General features: G+C 46.9%; 6 protein-coding genes and 5 non-coding genes across 11 annotated transcripts; 7 read left to right on the forward strand and 4 right to left on the reverse strand.

Annotated features, from left to right (window-relative positions):
- Positions 1-893: 893 nt before the first annotated feature.
- GSH2 (glutathione synthase) lies at positions 894-2,366 on the forward strand (the record flags this gene model as incomplete). Its single annotated transcript, XM_024858576.1, has 1 exon — positions 894-2,366. One exon carries the CDS (start codon positions 894-896, stop codon positions 2,364-2,366), a length of 1,473 nt encoding a protein of 490 aa, XP_024713486.1.
- An 886-nt stretch (positions 2,367-3,252) lies between these two features.
- Positions 3,253-3,325, reverse strand: C7M61_003228. The gene has a single exon. It is a non-coding gene; the product is annotated as a tRNA-Ala (tRNA).
- A 9-nt stretch (positions 3,326-3,334) lies between these two features.
- Positions 3,335-3,408, reverse strand: C7M61_003229. The gene has a single exon. It is a non-coding gene; the product is annotated as a tRNA-Ile (tRNA).
- A 309-nt stretch (positions 3,409-3,717) lies between these two features.
- On the forward strand, positions 3,718-3,789 carry C7M61_003230. Its single transcript has one exon. It is a non-coding gene; the product is annotated as a tRNA-Glu (tRNA).
- Positions 3,790-5,473: 1,684 nt separating this feature from the next.
- On the forward strand, positions 5,474-5,545 carry C7M61_003231. The gene has a single exon. It is a non-coding gene; the product is annotated as a tRNA-Glu (tRNA).
- Positions 5,546-6,604: 1,059 nt separating this feature from the next.
- On the reverse strand, positions 6,605-6,676 carry C7M61_003232. Its single transcript has one exon. It is a non-coding gene; the product is annotated as a tRNA-Glu (tRNA).
- Positions 6,677-7,558: 882 nt separating this feature from the next.
- DPS1-1 (aspartate--tRNA ligase) lies at positions 7,559-9,217 on the forward strand (the record flags this gene model as incomplete). Its single annotated transcript, XM_024858577.1, has 1 exon — positions 7,559-9,217. The coding sequence occupies one exon, from the start codon at positions 7,559-7,561 to the stop codon at positions 9,215-9,217; it is 1,659 nt and encodes a 552-aa protein (XP_024713487.1).
- A 151-nt stretch (positions 9,218-9,368) lies between these two features.
- On the reverse strand, positions 9,369-10,949 carry CCT2 (chaperonin-containing T-complex subunit; the record flags this gene model as incomplete). Its single annotated transcript, XM_024858578.1, has 1 exon — positions 9,369-10,949. The coding sequence occupies one exon, from the start codon at positions 10,947-10,949 to the stop codon at positions 9,369-9,371; it is 1,581 nt and encodes a 526-aa protein (XP_024713488.1).
- Positions 10,950-11,967: 1,018 nt separating this feature from the next.
- C7M61_003235 (uncharacterized protein) lies at positions 11,968-12,957 on the forward strand (the record flags this gene model as incomplete). The annotated part of the gene is made up of 1 exon (XM_024858579.1): positions 11,968-12,957. One exon carries the CDS (start codon positions 11,968-11,970, stop codon positions 12,955-12,957), a length of 990 nt encoding a protein of 329 aa, XP_024713489.1.
- A 457-nt stretch (positions 12,958-13,414) lies between these two features.
- C7M61_003236 (uncharacterized protein) lies at positions 13,415-14,596 on the forward strand (the record flags this gene model as incomplete). Its single annotated transcript, XM_024858580.1, has 1 exon — positions 13,415-14,596. The coding sequence occupies one exon, from the start codon at positions 13,415-13,417 to the stop codon at positions 14,594-14,596; it is 1,182 nt and encodes a 393-aa protein (XP_024713490.1).
- Positions 14,597-15,063: 467 nt separating this feature from the next.
- On the forward strand, positions 15,064-16,122 carry C7M61_003237 (mRNA-binding protein; the record flags this gene model as incomplete). The annotated part of the gene is made up of 1 exon (XM_024858581.1): positions 15,064-16,122. The coding sequence occupies one exon, from the start codon at positions 15,064-15,066 to the stop codon at positions 16,120-16,122; it is 1,059 nt and encodes a 352-aa protein (XP_024713491.1).
- Positions 16,123-16,262: the final 140 nt, after the last annotated feature.

Here is a 16,262-nt window from a genome sequence, read left to right on the forward strand (position 1 = left end):
TTTAAGAAATCGAAATGTTCATCTCTGTAGCGCAGTCCGTGGTCGCCTTCGAAAAGTGCAGCGTGTTAACCCGGAGGCTCCATTACCTAAAGATTTGCCACCATGTTGACAAAGTGGGTGTGCTTGAAATTTTAAATTTCTACTTTTGGTGGCCAAATTTGCCATCAATTGATGGTGGCGAGAGGCACCACGGGCTATATTCATCAGGTTTGTCTCTTGTTTGAAGGAGACCCCTATTCAATCGAATGTTCAGTGCCACTTTTCGAAGTCAAGATACAGAATAATCTATCCTTTCCTATTGTAAAGGTATTTCCTGTGAAGCGAAGAATTAATGTAATCCTCAGGAAAATGTGTTGTGGTCTGTCCAACGGGAAACGGCCAGATTGCTAATGATATCGCTGACATCTGCTTCTTGATGATGATCTTCACTATCACAGTGCATACATCACGTTTGAATCTCACAATCCATGATGTATATCTCACAACATGCTACGATCTTGTGGTATAGTAGCTTACGCCATCCTGGTAAATGCTCCAGACTCAGTGAATCCCAGATTCCATGCTTAATACAGAAAGAAGCCCGTGATTTCTTTTCTTTGAAACGTTTCATCAGAAACCCCTGCTTCTCAATAAGCTGGAAAGAAAGATTGGTGAACTACGGCTATGTCTCTAGTTGCATGTCGGTGCCACACACTACACATAAACACTCAATTCTCCAAAATCAACGACCCTCAAGATTCTACAATTCCCCTAATCAACATTCAATTCCCATATGGCCCCCATTGGCTTCCCCTACCCAATAGATATACCTCCAGACAGCCACACCTGCACACACCACATATCAACACTATTACTAACGATATCGCCATTCTCAAAAACCAACCTGTAAAACCATGGCTGCCAAAGATTTCCCCGCCCTTTCGCCCGAAAACGAAAAAGAGCTTGTCGAAAGACTCAGCCAGTGGGCGTTGGCCAATGGTCTCGTGATGTACCCACCCAATTGGCAACTCCACTCGGCCAACAATGCTCCAATCACCATGTTCCCCACGCCGTTTCCCAAGGACTTGTTTGAAGATGCCATGAAGGTGCAGACCACGTTTAACAAGCTCTACGCCAATGTCGTTTCCAAGGAGAAGGTGTGGCTTGTCGATTTGATCAAAAGTTTGGCAGACTTCGATAAGGACTTCACTGGGAAATTGTACGAGACATATGTCAAGGCTGTTGAGTCCAGCAACGGCACTTTGCCCCAGCCATTGAGTTTGGGCGTTTTCCGTTCTGACTACATGTACAACCAGACGGACCATACGATCAAGCAGATCGAGTTCAACACGGTGAGTATCTCGTTTGGCGGCTTATCTACCAAGGTAGGAGCTGCTCAGAACTACCTCAACAAAAGCGGAGTCTACGATAACGACTATTCTTTGAAATACTACCAGCCAGACGAGGTGCCGGTTTCTGAGTCGATCGATAAGATTGCTTCTGGGTTGGCTCAGGGCAACTACTTCTACAATGACGAGGTCGACAACCAAAAAACGGTTGTGCTTTTCGTTGTTCAACCGGGCGAGCGTAACTGCTTCGACCAGAGACTCATAGAGTATGCTTTGCTTGAAAATCACGGCATCAAGTCGTACAGACTGACTTTGGAGGAGATCAAGGAGAAAACCACCATCAACAGCGGCAAATTGTACATCAAAGCTACCATGGACGAGGTTTCCGTGGTGTACTACCGCTCTGGATACGCCCCTTCCGATTATTCTGTGAATCCAGAGAAAACATGGGATGCTAGACTCCATTTGGAAGTCTCCAAAGCGATCAAATGTCCCTCCTTGTTGACACAGCTCTCGGGCTCCAAGAAGGTCCAGCAGGTCTTGACCGACGCATCAAGGGTGAAGGAGGTTTTGGGCGATGTCTCGCAAGAAGAGCTCGATCTTTTGCTTTCAACGTTCGTCAAAATACATCCTTTGGACGATACAGCAGCAGGCAAGGAAGCCAAAAGACTTGCACTTGAAGAGCCGGAAAACTACGTGTTGAAGCCACAAAGAGAAGGCGGTGGCAACAATGTCTACAAGGGCGACATTCCGGGCCATTTGAAGGCTTTGGACGAGTCTGAGTGGGGTGCGTATATTTTGATGGAGCTCATTCATCCGCCAACCCACAAAAACAAGATCATCAAGGACGGCCAGGTGTACAATGAGGACATTCTCTCGGAGCTAGGCATCTTCGGCACGTTGGTGTTCAACGAGGAAACTGGCGAGATCAAATCCAACGAGAACGCTGGCTTCTTATTGAGATCCAAGTTCAGCTCCAGTGACGAGGGCGGTGTTGCTGCCGGATTCGGATGCGTGGACACCGTCTACTTGTACTAAGCGGTCCTCCAATTGGATGGTCCACAAGGCTGCACCCACGGTGTTGGTAAACATGGTGAGAATCGTCAGAAACGGGATCAATTCGAGTAGGAGTGCCGCTGCACCGATCCCAGTGTAGCCGCCCCTGTTCTCGATGTCGAACTTTTTGATCTGCTGCTTGTTCCAACCCTTCAATTTGAAGTATCTAGAGTGAAGACTGCGACCTTTGCATGGTGCTCTGATGAGCACTACAAGACATGGACCAATGACGGGTATCATTCCGACGAGAAGAATGAGGATTTCGTGGAGAATGATCCTGGGGAGTTTGTCTACGAAAAACAATGCCACTGTTTTGGCTTTCTCGGCCTTCAGGGTTTTGGTGGTTTTGCGCCTGATCTTCATCTGAAGCACCATGTCAGCTTGACCTTCCCTGCTCAACACAGCGTCAAAGACCATGTCTCTCACGCCGGGCATAAACACCATGGAGATCAAAAAATTCAGCATCATGTTGGAATACTGCAAAACCGTAAAAAAGGAGCTCACCACCCCAAAAGGCCCAAACGCAAGAAACGAAAGAAGAGCATAGAGCGGATAGACCGATAAGTACATCACGGCGTATATTCCCAACGTAAAAACGGTCTGAGGCACGATAATAGAGCCGTACAACGGCCAGATATCGGGATTTTCGAAGAAGTAGAGAATACCCTTCCGGTGTTAGAAATGTAAAAAGATGAAGAAAAGTCCCACAAACCTGGAAAGGATATACGTAGGTTCCTGCAGTAACTGCAAGAACAGGCGCCGTGCAGAAGCAGCAGACCTCCAGATAGGCATCAACGACACAATCGAATAAGAACATGTTGTGAGAAGGAAGTTGTGACAATTGCAAAAAGATAAATCGCAAAAAGATTGGACGAGTCCGGATTCGAACCGGAGACCTTTCGCATGCTAAGCGAACGCGCTACCAACTACGCCACACGCCCTGGGAGAAGTGGTCCCTAGCAGGATCGAACTGCTGATCTTGGCGTTATTAGCACCACGCCTTAACCAACTGGGCCAAGGGACCAACTTGCATGTTAAAAAAGCGCGGTCTGTATATGTAGGTCACACTAAGAGTGTGCATATAAAATTACAAAAATCAAGATTTTGACGAAAAACGAGATTTTTGCACGTCAATGATGATGCCTGACTTTCTGAAACCCGGTGGAAGCTGCTTCGAGTCTCTGGAGCCGCTTCAGCATCATTTTTTTGCGATTTTTGCCATTTTTTAGTCCGCAAAGCACCCGATGAGGACTAAGTGAGCCAAATATGGAGCCTGTACATAAGCGCGTCTTGCCGAGTATATAAACAAAGCCCTAAAATTTGCTCATCCAAATCCGATATGGTGTAATGGCTAGCACAGTTCGCTCTCACCGAGCAGATCGGGGTTCGATTCCCCGTATCGGAGCTTTCTTTTTAATTTTTTGATGATCTTACATTTCGGTTCTTAGAATATGATATTAATTGTTAAAAACTTACGGATCAAGCTATCTAGCTGTGCAAAATCGGCATAGTAGCCATAACATCACAAAATCTCTCTTGTTCAACAACAGGTGAATCCAAGTTTATCAGATTATGAACTCTGCCAGTTAGAAGTATCGATCTTCAGCCACCTTAGATACCAAGACTGGCACCCTTGGCTCTAGCGTTTCTCTGGTGTCCGTGGTAGATGGTTGAGGCACCAACACCAATGAAAACACCACCCAAAACAAAGAGAAAGTTCTTGAGGTAGTGGGTGTTCTCCACGGTCTCGTTACCGGTCACCTCCGTAGCAGAAGCAGCAGCCAAAGCAGCTGTCGTCAAAGAAATCAAGATATTTGAAAAGGCCATTTTTCGATACCCTAGAGAATAGCCAGGCTCGACTTCTTTATATACGGCTGGCGATACCGGAGATATTGTTTGTAGTCCTATTCCGGAAAGGCTACTAGGCGACACCTGATTGGTTATACAAACAAAAAGCGGTTGGATTTCTTATTTTTCTCCTTCACTGATAAGAGCCACATTCGTGCCGCACCACCCTATGCATCGTTGGTTCTTTCCTTAAAATACGCACGAAGGCTAAAAGTGTGGAAATGCAAGTCCATTTATTGTGAGCATATCGGCGTTAACAGCGGCTATTTCATTTTGGAGGCGACACGCTTGGGGTATGTCTGGGTATCAGGAATGAAAAGGCTCGCCTGGTTGGTCTTATACCGTTTCATAGAGATACCATTGATTTAATCAACAACTATGAGAAAATGAGAAGGTCTTTCAGAAGCCTGGACACGAAGAGCCTTGGGATTTCAAGTATTCCATGTTTTACATGTGAGGCAAATATTTCAGCATTTCGACCCTGAAAACGGGTTGAAGTGCTATTTCGAGAGACACTGCCGATTTACCATTTTTTTTTTTTTTTTGCAGAAGACGTTGATTAAAGGTCGCTTCGGGATCGGTGTCTCACTCACCTACTCCTCAGCTTTAAAAACTATAAACCGAGATTTTATAGCAAAAAACCTTCTCTCAATTAACCCGATACCAGAGTGACTATGGCTTCTCACCTTGTTCTTACCATCTCAGTCAAGCGTGAACGTTGAGACTCGTCACCGCATGTCTGGTGCTTGTTGTAGCATAATCCGCTCAAATTATAAAAGACTCCTGAATCGTATTGAATTTACTACCCTTTGAAACGTTTCCTATCAGCCTTCTTTTACCTCGCATAAGACAGGGGCCAATAATGCCTCGAATTCACACCATGATACGATATTTTCACGAAACAGGACGCAGGGATCGATTTCATTTGAAGGATTTCATCATCGAAGCCCATATTGTTAACCTGTTGGTATGATATCCACAGAAGCTACGTTACTCGCCATATTTAGAGGAGAAACAAAACGTGAACTGAACATCCACCCATAAACGACAGCGATTGGCACTCTCCTTTACCCTTTGTGAATAAATTCTGAATTTCTATGGTTTCTGTCATCATTCAGAACTACTTGATATCTGGAGTACCCTATATGCGAATTTCGCAGCCATTTCGCACATTTGTAAGGACCTGCATATATGCTACTTTACGCTATATAAGTACCCTAGCGACGAAACCCCTACATCAGTCCGATATGGTGTAATGGCTAGCACAGTTCGCTCTCACCGAGCAGATCGGGGTTCGATTCCCCGTATCGGAGTTCTTTTTTGCCCTTACCGTTGATTCTTTTTACTTTTTAGTCTCTTATGAAGCTGTTTAACTTCGCTACTAATAGTTATGACCAATAGCGATCTTTTTGTGGCACGGGACCCCCTAGGGTGATGAGATTGACTCATGCTCTCTGGAAAAGTGACTAATTAGCCGTGCAGCTTGCCTACAAGTACATATTCTTTAGATCACTCCCACCCTTAATTCACCAACATCATTTAAATTTTACTTCGATTAATTCCGTGGCGAGATGAAAAAGTTCTTCTTTTTGATGGGCTTATCGCTCCTCATTAATCTTGTCAATTCGGCTTCGGTTACGGTAACCCCGCCAAACGAATCAAAGGTATCCGAAGCAATAGCCAATATCACGAGGTGTTTGGGTGATCAGGCTGAAAAGTACCAATACACTATTGAAGGCGAGGAAAGCTTATTCTACTATCCCAAGGAAATGAGAGCTTTTGACGAAGCCCTTGATGCTAGACTTGTTTACTGCTTGAGCCATTCAACTAATCTTGGATGTCGTAGTTACGGTGCCAGTGAAGAGTACGAGGCTCAGTTTGATTGGTCAGATCAAAGCAGCACTAGCGAGGCAGAGTACAATACAAGATGGAACGATTGGAATGGTTTGTACAGCCGGGGTTTTGGAGTTAGTGATATACTCAAAACTGTTGATTTTGGCTTTTCTGCTGATGCTGGCAAAGCCCCGAGTGAGTATGTTAGATGGTTCGACTTGGTAGGTGATCGATGGTTGCGAATGATTTAACCGTGATTCTAATTTTCTTACAAATGATATCTCTTTATTAGAGAACGGAAATTCTGAGCATGGGAGCTCGAGAAGACTGTTGTGGCTCTGATTCAAATTATAGGGCTTTTTATTTTGCACTTTAGGATGGCCCTTTCTTACATGTGAAGTCCTGGTATATGGAGGCTAACATGCTTTGATCTAGTAAGCTAGCATGGGTCAATGAGCCAACAAAGTCAATCAACATAGCTTATTTAGTGGAAGACACTGGGTATCAATAAGAATAGCTGTAAAAAAGCAAAAAAGAAGCTCCGATACGGGGAATCGAACCCCGATCTGCTCGGTGAGAGCGAACTGTGCTAGCCATTACACCATATCGGATGTTATTGATATGTTGCGACCGCCGACAATATATATCGCTTAATCTTACACTTTAAGCTAAATGTCCTTTAATCGCTCTGAAACTTTTTGTGCATAATTATTATCCAAGTTTTGATACTCTGTGTAATTTTAGGCCATTTTGGGCCAATTTTGATGGAGATATGAGTCATTTTGCACTTCATGTGGAAAGATAACCGGTCTACGTTACCTCTGCCTCTCAGTATTCTCCATCTAAAGCCTTATATACCTCAAATAAATTCATCCGAAGCTATCTTCGAGCCTTTTCTGGCCATTCATTGTCATTGTGGACCTGAATGTCTGTTTGGTTCTAAATCCACAAACGTTCACCTGAAGCAGCTTTCAGCTCGATCTAGGCACTTTCAAGAAACTCTGCTCCATTCCAGTTGCCGCCTCCTCTTTTGCCCCCTTCTTCTGGGGATTATTTTCTAGACGGTGACTTTCCAAGTCTGACTCATGCGACATTTTGGGTGCAAAATGGCAGATCAGCGCCAGTTCCATGAACGGCTTCATTTCACACAACCCACAAAAATTAAACCAAACGAAAAAAACACATCCTCTTAAAAGCATAAAAACAACACCTACCGTCTTCCCCCTCCTCTAAGCTCAAAACACCCATCTACATCTACTTCCCTCAGTAGACCGCACCTTCTTCATGGCCACCTCAACAACCATACAACCACATCACCCCACATACAATGACACCACCCCTAGATCTACAAACCCCCCATTTCTCCGCCGGTGACTCACTGGGTGACTCAGAAAACAGCATATAAACAGCACCTCCAACCCACCCATGGCAGTGTGCACATTGACACAAAAATTCAGGCATCATCAGATTTCTTCACCATTCTCAACACCACCATGTCTGAAGAAACCAAAGACTTGAAGAACCTTTCGCTTGAGGAGAAGCCCGAGGGCGTCATTCTCGGCGAGGACGGTCAGCCACTCTCCAAAAAGGCATTGAAGAAGTTGGAGAAGGAGAAGGAAAAGGCCAAAAAGAAGGCTGAAAGAGAGGCCCAATTGGCCAAGGAGAAGGCAGAGAAAGAGGCCCAGGCCGCCAACGACCCGCTGAAGGCCAACTACGGCAAGTTGCCCTTGATCAACCTGAGCACCAAGCTGGGTGTCCAGAGAGTGAAAATCGCCGATTTGAGCGCTAAGAACGACGGTCAGGAAGTCGTCTTCAGAGCTAGAGCCCACAACTCCAGACAACAGGGCGCCACGATGGTGTTCATGACCCTCAGACAGCAGCTGAACTTGATCCAGGGACTCTTGAAGTCCAACGGCGAGTCCATCTCCAAGCAGATGGTCAAGTGGGCTGGTCTGATCAACTTGGAGTCCATTGTGCTTGTTCACGGTGTGATCAAGAAGGTCGACGAGCCTGTCAAGAGCGCCACCGTCCAGGACGCCGAGATCCACATCACCAAGATCTACACGATCCAGGAGACCCCCGAGCAGTTGCCCATGTTGATTGAGGATGCTTCTCGTTCTGACGCTGAGGCCGAGGCTGCTGGACTTCCAGTGGTCAACTTGGACACCCGTTTGGACTCGCGTGTGATTGACTTGAGAACGCCCACCAACCAGGCCATTTTCAGAATCCAGCACGGCATCTGTGAGTTGTTCAGAGAGTTCCTCTCCAAGAAGGGCTTCACTGAGATCCACACTCCCAAGATCTTGGGTGCTGCTTCCGAGGGTGGCTCCAACGTTTTCGAGGTTTCTTACTTCAAGAGATCCGCCTACTTGGCCCAGTCCCCCCAGTTCTACAAGCAGCAGTTGATTGCCTCCGACTTTGAGAAGGTGTTTGAGGTTGCTCCAGTCTTCAGAGCGGAAAACTCCAACACCCACCGTCATATGACCGAGTTTGTCGGTTTGGACTTGGAGATGGCCTTTGAGGAGCACTACGACGAGGTGATGGAGGTTTTGCAGGACTTGTTCATTTTCATCTTCACCGAGCTCAAGAGCAGATACGGCGATGCCATTGCTACCGTCAGAAAGCAGTTCCCTGTCGAGGACTTCAAGTTGCCTGCCGACGGCAAGATGGTCAGATTGCACTTCAAGGAGGGTATTGCCATGTTGAGAGAGGCCGGCAAGGAGGTGGACGACTTTGAGGACCTTTCCACCGAGAACGAGAAGTTCCTTGGTAAGTTGGTCAGAGACAAGTACGACACCGACTTCTACATCTTGGACAAGTTCCCCTTGGCCGTCAGACCCTTCTACACCATGCCCGACTCCGAGGACCCAAGATACTCCAACTCTTACGATTTCTTCATGAGAGGTGAGGAGATCTTGTCTGGTGCTCAGCGTATCCACGACCCTGAGTTGTTGAAGGAGAGAATGGCTGCACACGGCGTTGACTACTCCACCGAGGGCGTTTCTGACTATGTTGATGCCTTCACTTACGGCTGTGCTCCTCACGCCGGTGGTGGTATTGGTTTGGAGAGAGTGTTGATGTTCTTCTTGGACTTGAAGAACATTCGTCGTGCCTCTCTCTTCCCCAGAGACCCCAGAAGATTGAGACCATGAGCAGTAGATAGAAATAAAAGAGATTACCAATGCAGCCCCCTAGATAAGCCATACCATCGAAATAATGGCCTGTCTATGCCTCTATTCCAGTCTACAGCGCCAGAGCTCGGCTCCGCTGCTCCATATTATCTCGTGACTATGTATCTATCAACTAGTGGTTTCTGTCGGCGGTTCTGGGCTTGGCACGGAGGATGTTGTCGACTCTCAACAAGACCTCAGCAGCCTCGGACGACGACAGCACCACGGCCCTCTTCAACTTGTACGACTCCACAACACCCATCTCGCGCATGTCAGCAACCACACCCTGATTGAGGTCCAAGCCGGACGTCAGCATGCCGTTGTAGATTGCAGAACGCAATTTCGTCACCAACTCGCTCGAGTCGAAACCAGCATTGTCAGCCAAAATCGTAGGAAGCGCCCTCAAGGCTCTGGCAAAGGCCTCGATAGCAAGAGCCTTCTTGCCGGTCTCGTTGGCAGCAGCCTGGTCCACAGCCTTGGACATGATCATTTCAGAGCATCCACCGCCCAACACAGTACGTGTTTCTCTGGTGGTCTGCAGCAACACCGACAAGGCGTCATGAAGCGATCTCTCGGCCTCGTCCAAGCCCTGCTCCGTGGCGCCCCTCAAGACTATAGTACAAGCTTCGCCGGCGTCACAGCCAGAGAATTTGAGGAAGGGGTCCTCGCCAATCAAGATCTCCTCGATCAGCTCGCAGTGGCCCAAACGGACATTGTCGGGCTCGTCGAACGTCGAGACAACCTCGGCGCCCGTGACCAAAGCCAAACGCTCCACACCGTCGAAATCAGCGTGTTCGATAGAGTTGATCTTGGAGTCCGTGAACAACTGCTCGGGGTAGTCGTAGATGAGCTGTCTGTTGATGAACACGTTGATGCCAAACTTCTTGATTTTCTCGATCTTGGCCTTCATCTTCTGCTTCTCGGCTTTTTCAAGCTCGGCCAATTTGGACGTCGAGTCCACCTTGAACTTGGCGCCAAAGATCTTGACCTTGTCGGTATCGAGCGACGTGTTGGCCACCAAGATCTTGGCGTTCTGGATCTTCTTGGGCTGGTTGATGCCGAAACGCTTCTCCAAGATGAAGCCCTCGTCGAGGTACGAGTCTGCCAACTTGCCGCCGGCTTTCTTGATGATCTGGATGTTGCTCAAGTTGGTCGAGCCCTTCAAACGCAAGATCGCGTCCACGGCAAGCTCGGCAAACTGCTCCTTGTCCTGGGCCAAGATCTTCAGCGAAAGCGTGGTTCTGGCAATGTTGATCAAGTCCGAGCGGAACTTCTCGGCGTTGGCGCCGTTGTTGATCGCCACCTTGTCCAAAGCAGCTACCGCAGTGTCTCTGGCGATTCTGTAACCTTCGATGATCGTCTGTGGGTGTATTCTCTGGTCCACAAGCTTCTCAGCCTCTCTCAAAAGCTCCGCTCCCAAAACCGTCACCGACGTGGTGCCGTCCCCAACCTCGTCGTCTTGCACCTTGGCGATGTTCACCAACACCTTGGCTGCTGGATTGTCCAATGGGATCAGCTTGAGAATGGTGGCGCCGTCGTTGGTGATCAAGGCCTTGTCTGGATCAGACGCCGACTGTAACAACTTGTCCATGCCCTTGGGGCCCAAGGTTGTTTTAACGAGGTCGCCCACGGCAATGGCGCCGACAAAAGACGCCATACGGGCGTTTTCAGCCCTTTCTTCGCTGGCCTGGTCGCCGAATATCTGCACTGACATTGAAGAGTAGTGGTGCGAAGGTGAGAGTTTTTCGATGGATTTAGTGAGGTGTTGATGTGAGGGTGTCTGGGGTGGTTGGAGGCAAAAAGGCGGTTGGGGGTTAGGGTTTTGGGGTGAATGGGGTGAGAGGGCTGGATTTTTTTGGAATTTACGGTTTTTGAAGGGGAGAGTGGGGGTTGTGTTTTTGGCATCCTGGTGGTCCAGCGCGGTGTATGGATTGATGGAGCGAGGTGGTGTTCTGTAGACGGTCTTGGCGGTGGTAGTGGTTTTTTTTTTAAGTTGGTGAAGAGTTTGCTTTTGTTTGAAGAAATGTGAATGTTGCAGGGATTCGCTACCCTTTTGTGTTCTTGACGTTTCATGGAATTCGTCTGGTTGATATAATGGTTGGTGTTAGTGACTGCAATTGAACAAACCATCGCCCCAATGTGATTCTACATCTATTTTTTTTCTTCAAACATGACCATGGTTCACAAGCTTATGAGGTCTGTTCATTGTTGTTTAGAACGACTCGACGAGCAACTCCTTTGTTATATTTGATTGAAGATTATCGAAATAGGATCCGCGTTCTCGACTCCCTGACCTTGCCATAATGTAGAAGAATTGACATATTCTCAATAATCATGGCTTTACAAAAAAAGTTGCAAAACTCTCAAACACTTTCATACTTAATAAGCTTGAAAGACCTTAATCCAGCTCCTCTTCTATCCCAAATGCCACAATGTCGTCATGTCATTGTAGAAACAAAAACAATCAAAATTCCGAGGTTTGATTGTCCCCAAGCACATGGCAATTTATATTAAATGGATCTGCACCGCCGTGTCAACCTCCTTCTGCAGCTGACTACAGCATCCTCTTTTTCCTACCATCAGAAACTACTAGAATGATAATTAACCTAGACAAAGTCAAACGTGGGATTCCTTTTGAGTCCTGTTTCGGGCCTGGATTTAAAAATATACCCAACATCCAGATCGCCAAACTTGAACCGTTGAAAAAGGCCCGCTTGATTGAAGATACTTTTATGGATGTAACAGACGGCACTCGAGAAAAGAAATCATTGATTGACGTTAAGGTCAAGGGAGCGTCAAACTATAGGGTATGGGACTCTCAGTTTCAAGATTGGCTACTTAAGCAAGACCAGTGTGCTAGACACTATGAGTTTGGGTTGATATCAAAGAGACACATCGACCCCTCCGTCGTGAAGCACTACAGAAACTTTGATGTCGAGAGCTTCCGAGAACTCGTTGATGACATCGATGCAATACTTGCAACATTTTTGATCGAAACCTTGTCAGCAGCCCACATTCAAATTAAGAAGAAAAACAGAATGAAGTACCACACCTTAAAAAAAAGAATTGACGAATACTGCTTATTCGAAGCCGTGGGGGAATGGTATCAGAGGGAACATGGTGTCATGTGGATCGATACAAGCACTAGATTTACTAAGAATACCCCCACGCCATACACCAAACATACGTTCCTCTGGAGTACCTATCACGAGTATCACATTGTCAACGACACAAGCTTATTTTGGTATTTGAAAGAAACGAACCCGAAGAAAGAGGAATCGCAAGGAAGGCCAGCCGTTCATGGTATTGGGGTTCTCAAGATAAGATTGAAAACAGGTCCACCGTTGATCCTTCCCCACGTAGCTTATATTCCTGGATCAGATCTCATTTATTCGGAAATGGCGGCGAGAAGGGTCGGTCGTTCGATAAAACTTACTAAGAATGATATCCGTGGTCGTCGTCAGATCGGCAGGATTTCTCCACGTCCTCAGGTGGATCTAGGGATTCTTAGCAAGAACTTCTTACCCAGTGCAACTAACAACCCTAGAGCTGAGACCAAAGCGGAACAATGGAGTGAGCTGGAAAGCGAGGAATACAGCGAGGAAGAAAGCGAGGAAGAAAGCGAGGAAGAAAGCGAGGAAGAAAGCGAGGAATCATACATATCGTTTGACGAAGGGCCAGCCGAACACCCTCATTTGAATTTCTCTTTTATCGCACCATAATTCACAACCCAAATAATGAAATATGAAACTTTTCCAAATTCGCCTAAATTGCCCCCTAAGGTCAACCGTTCGATTACGCTCACGTTTAAAGACTATCGTTATCAGCTTTCGACCCATCCTGAGTTGGATCTCGAAATTTTCAGCATAAACCTTCTTCCGAAGGAAGCTACTAACTGTAAAGTGCATGCGGAAGAGGATCAGCTTGAAGAGCTGCAAAGCGAGGAACCCTAAATGCCAATTGACTTAGGGCCCGCCGAGCACCCTAATTCGATTTTCTCTTCTATCTGACCATAATTCACAAACCAAATAATGAAATTTTAATTTTTTACAATTTCGCTTAAATCACCCTGCCTTTCAAAAAACGTCATTTCCATGATCGGACTGCACCCCTGCAGCCCGGAGGATATGCAACCCACAGCATCAACCTCTTTTTCCACAATTACCTCCAATTACCAAAATGTCAATACATCTTAAGAACTTGGAGGCTGGCATTCCAATGGAGTTGTGGTACGGGTCCGAATTCGAGGATTACACCAAAAACCGACTTCCCAAACTAGAACCGTTGGAAGAGGCCCGTTTGGTTGAAGACACCTTTATGGACGCGACAGACCGGAAGCGTATTCGTCAAAAAAAGCCATTGATCGATGTGGAGCTTATTGGAGCATCAAACTATAGGGATTGGGATGCTCAGTTCCGCAATTGGCTTGAGAAACAGGACCAGTGTGCTAGACACTTTGAGTGTGGATTGATCTCGAAGGAACACATTGATCCTTCGGTCATGCAGCACTACAAGAACTACGACGTGGAGGGCTTTCAGGCGCTTGTGAGCGACATTGACTTGGCACTCGTGGCTTTTTTGACTACAAGCTTGTCGAAGGAGCACTTTCCTCAAGAATGCAAGCTGAGGCAGAAGTACCACAAGTTGAGGAACCAGATCGACGAGCACTGCTTGACGAAAGCCGTGACCTACTGGCCCAAAAAGAACCGTGGTGAAATGTGGATCGACACCAGCATTGAGGAAGCGCTTCCTACGCCATATTCGAAACATACGTTCCTCTGGAGCACCTGGCACGATTACCACATTGTCAACGACAAAAGGCTATTTTGGTGGTTTAGAGAAACCGATCCCGAGAAAGAGGCCTCAGAGGGCAGGCCCGGCGTCTGTGGAATTGGAGCTATCAAGGTGAGGTTCGAGACAGGTCCACCGTTCATACTTCCTAATGTGGCGTATGTTCCTGGATCTGATCTTATTTATTCTGAGATGGCAGCGAGAAGTGTGGGTCGCTCAATTACACTCACATCAAACCTCAGCTGGAACCGCCGTCCAGTTGGTCGGATCTCCCCTCGTCCTCAACTAGATCTAGGGATCCTCAGCATGGACCTTTTGCCTGTGGAAACAGCGATCGCTAAAATTGAGGCCCAACTTCAAAGGTTGAAAACTGAGGAAAGGAAAGCGTCGGTGGGGGTGAAGACTGAAGACTCTGACGTTGTTGGGAAGGACGGGGAAAAGACATTCAAATTTGCCGTGAAGGAAATTGTACCCAAAGTCGAGGACACTGACGGAGTGAAGAAAGAAGGCGACGAGATGGTGGAGGAAGATGAAGAATGGTGCTTCTTGCAATCAGATGGGAAGGAGTAGCTTCAACTAATACGTTCAGGACACTGGGTCTTGTACAACGACCCCTAGCTAGCTTTAAGACAAAATCAAAAAATGCGATTATGAGATTCAACAAATGCAAAGATTGACTTTATAATGAAATAATTGATTAATTTCGGCAGTATCGCCAGCTTATGGGTCTGGCGATTCATCCAACCTTTTTGACTTGAGTGACCGGCTGCAAAATACTGCATACAAGAACATACAAGGCCAAGATGCTTCACAATTTTGGCGCTTTTCAAGGGTAAAGGAATCCCAAATATTTAGAAGCACTAGTAAACTTTCAAAATCTGTTGTAGCCGATAATCCCTAATTCCGGGCACCCTCCACCAGCCATGTATTTGCATATCAAAAACGGCCAAGCGTGGTGTACGGGTGCGATCCCCATATCATCTCATCCCCATCGCACAAAAAAAAAAAAAAAACTACAGTTACTACTTTTTATTACCATGTTCGACCCTAAAGGCCCTATCGCTCAACAGCTCACCCCACTCCTCATCACGGAGCTCACCACCAAGTACAACATCCCAGACGACGCCAAGGATGTCGCTGAGTACATCATCATGTTGATTGGAAACGGCCGTCCAGCTAACGAGATTGTTGCTGAGACCAAGGAGATCGTCAGCATCCCTATCGACGAGACCTTCATTGGTACCGTCTTTGCTGAGATTGGTCGTCTTGAGACCCTTGCCTCTCAGAGCCAGGAGGACACCTCCATGGCCGTTGAGGAGAAGCAACCCCGTGGTAGAAACGTCAAGTTCCAGAAGGGCGTCGAGGCACGTGGCAAGTTTGGTGCCACTACCAAGCCCCGTGTCACCAGAGCCGGTATCACCAAGGGTGCTATCGGTAAGCCTGGTGTTGGCAAAGCCAGCAAGGACTTTGTCGCCAAGAGCCACGGCAGAAAGGAGATCCCAACCAAGCCAAGAGGCCAGCAAATCCAGGAGAAGAGACTCTTGGAGCAGATCCAGCAGCACATGCCATCTCTTTTGGCCAACCAAGGTTCTGAGGTGGAGAGCTGTAAGTACGGACATGTGTGCTCCAAGGAGTTGTGCCCATTTGGTCACCCAGCTCCAGCCAACAAGGACGCCAGAATCCTTACCCCAAGATGGTGCAAATTCAACAAGAAGTGTACCAACAAGAGCTGTGCTTACGCTCACTCCTCGCCAAACTACCTGAAGTACACTCCAACCAAGAGACAGGCCACCACCTTGGAGCAGTGTAAGTTCAACAACTCCTGTACCAACAAGGGATGTACCAGACGTCACGCCACCTCTCTTGTGGCTTGTCAGCGTGGTAACGACTGTAAGTTGCCATTCTGCACCTACAACCACATTATCGATGAGGAGTGTCGTCACAAGAACGAGTGTGCTAACAAGGTTTGCTACTTCAAGCACCCTGACGCCAGAGAGGTTGGTTTCCTCAAACAGAACACCGGTGGCTCTGAGCCAACCAACGAACGTGCTTTTGCCGTTCCTGAGGACCAAGTTATGGAGCAGGCTGTTCAGTAAGCTACGCCGGCCGGGATTGGCCATATGACAGAGAAGATTTACAGGAAAGAATGACAGGAAAGACAAATAAAAAAAGAAAATAAAAAAAAAAAAAAAACAAAAAAAAAAAAGAAAAAAAAAAAAAAAAACAAAAAAAAAAT

Source organism: Candidozyma pseudohaemuli, assembly GCF_003013735.1.
Source record: "Candidozyma pseudohaemuli strain B12108 chromosome Unknown scaffold00007, whole genome shotgun sequence".
Classification (NCBI taxonomy): Eukaryota; Fungi; Ascomycota; class Pichiomycetes; order Serinales; family Metschnikowiaceae; genus Candidozyma; species Candidozyma pseudohaemuli.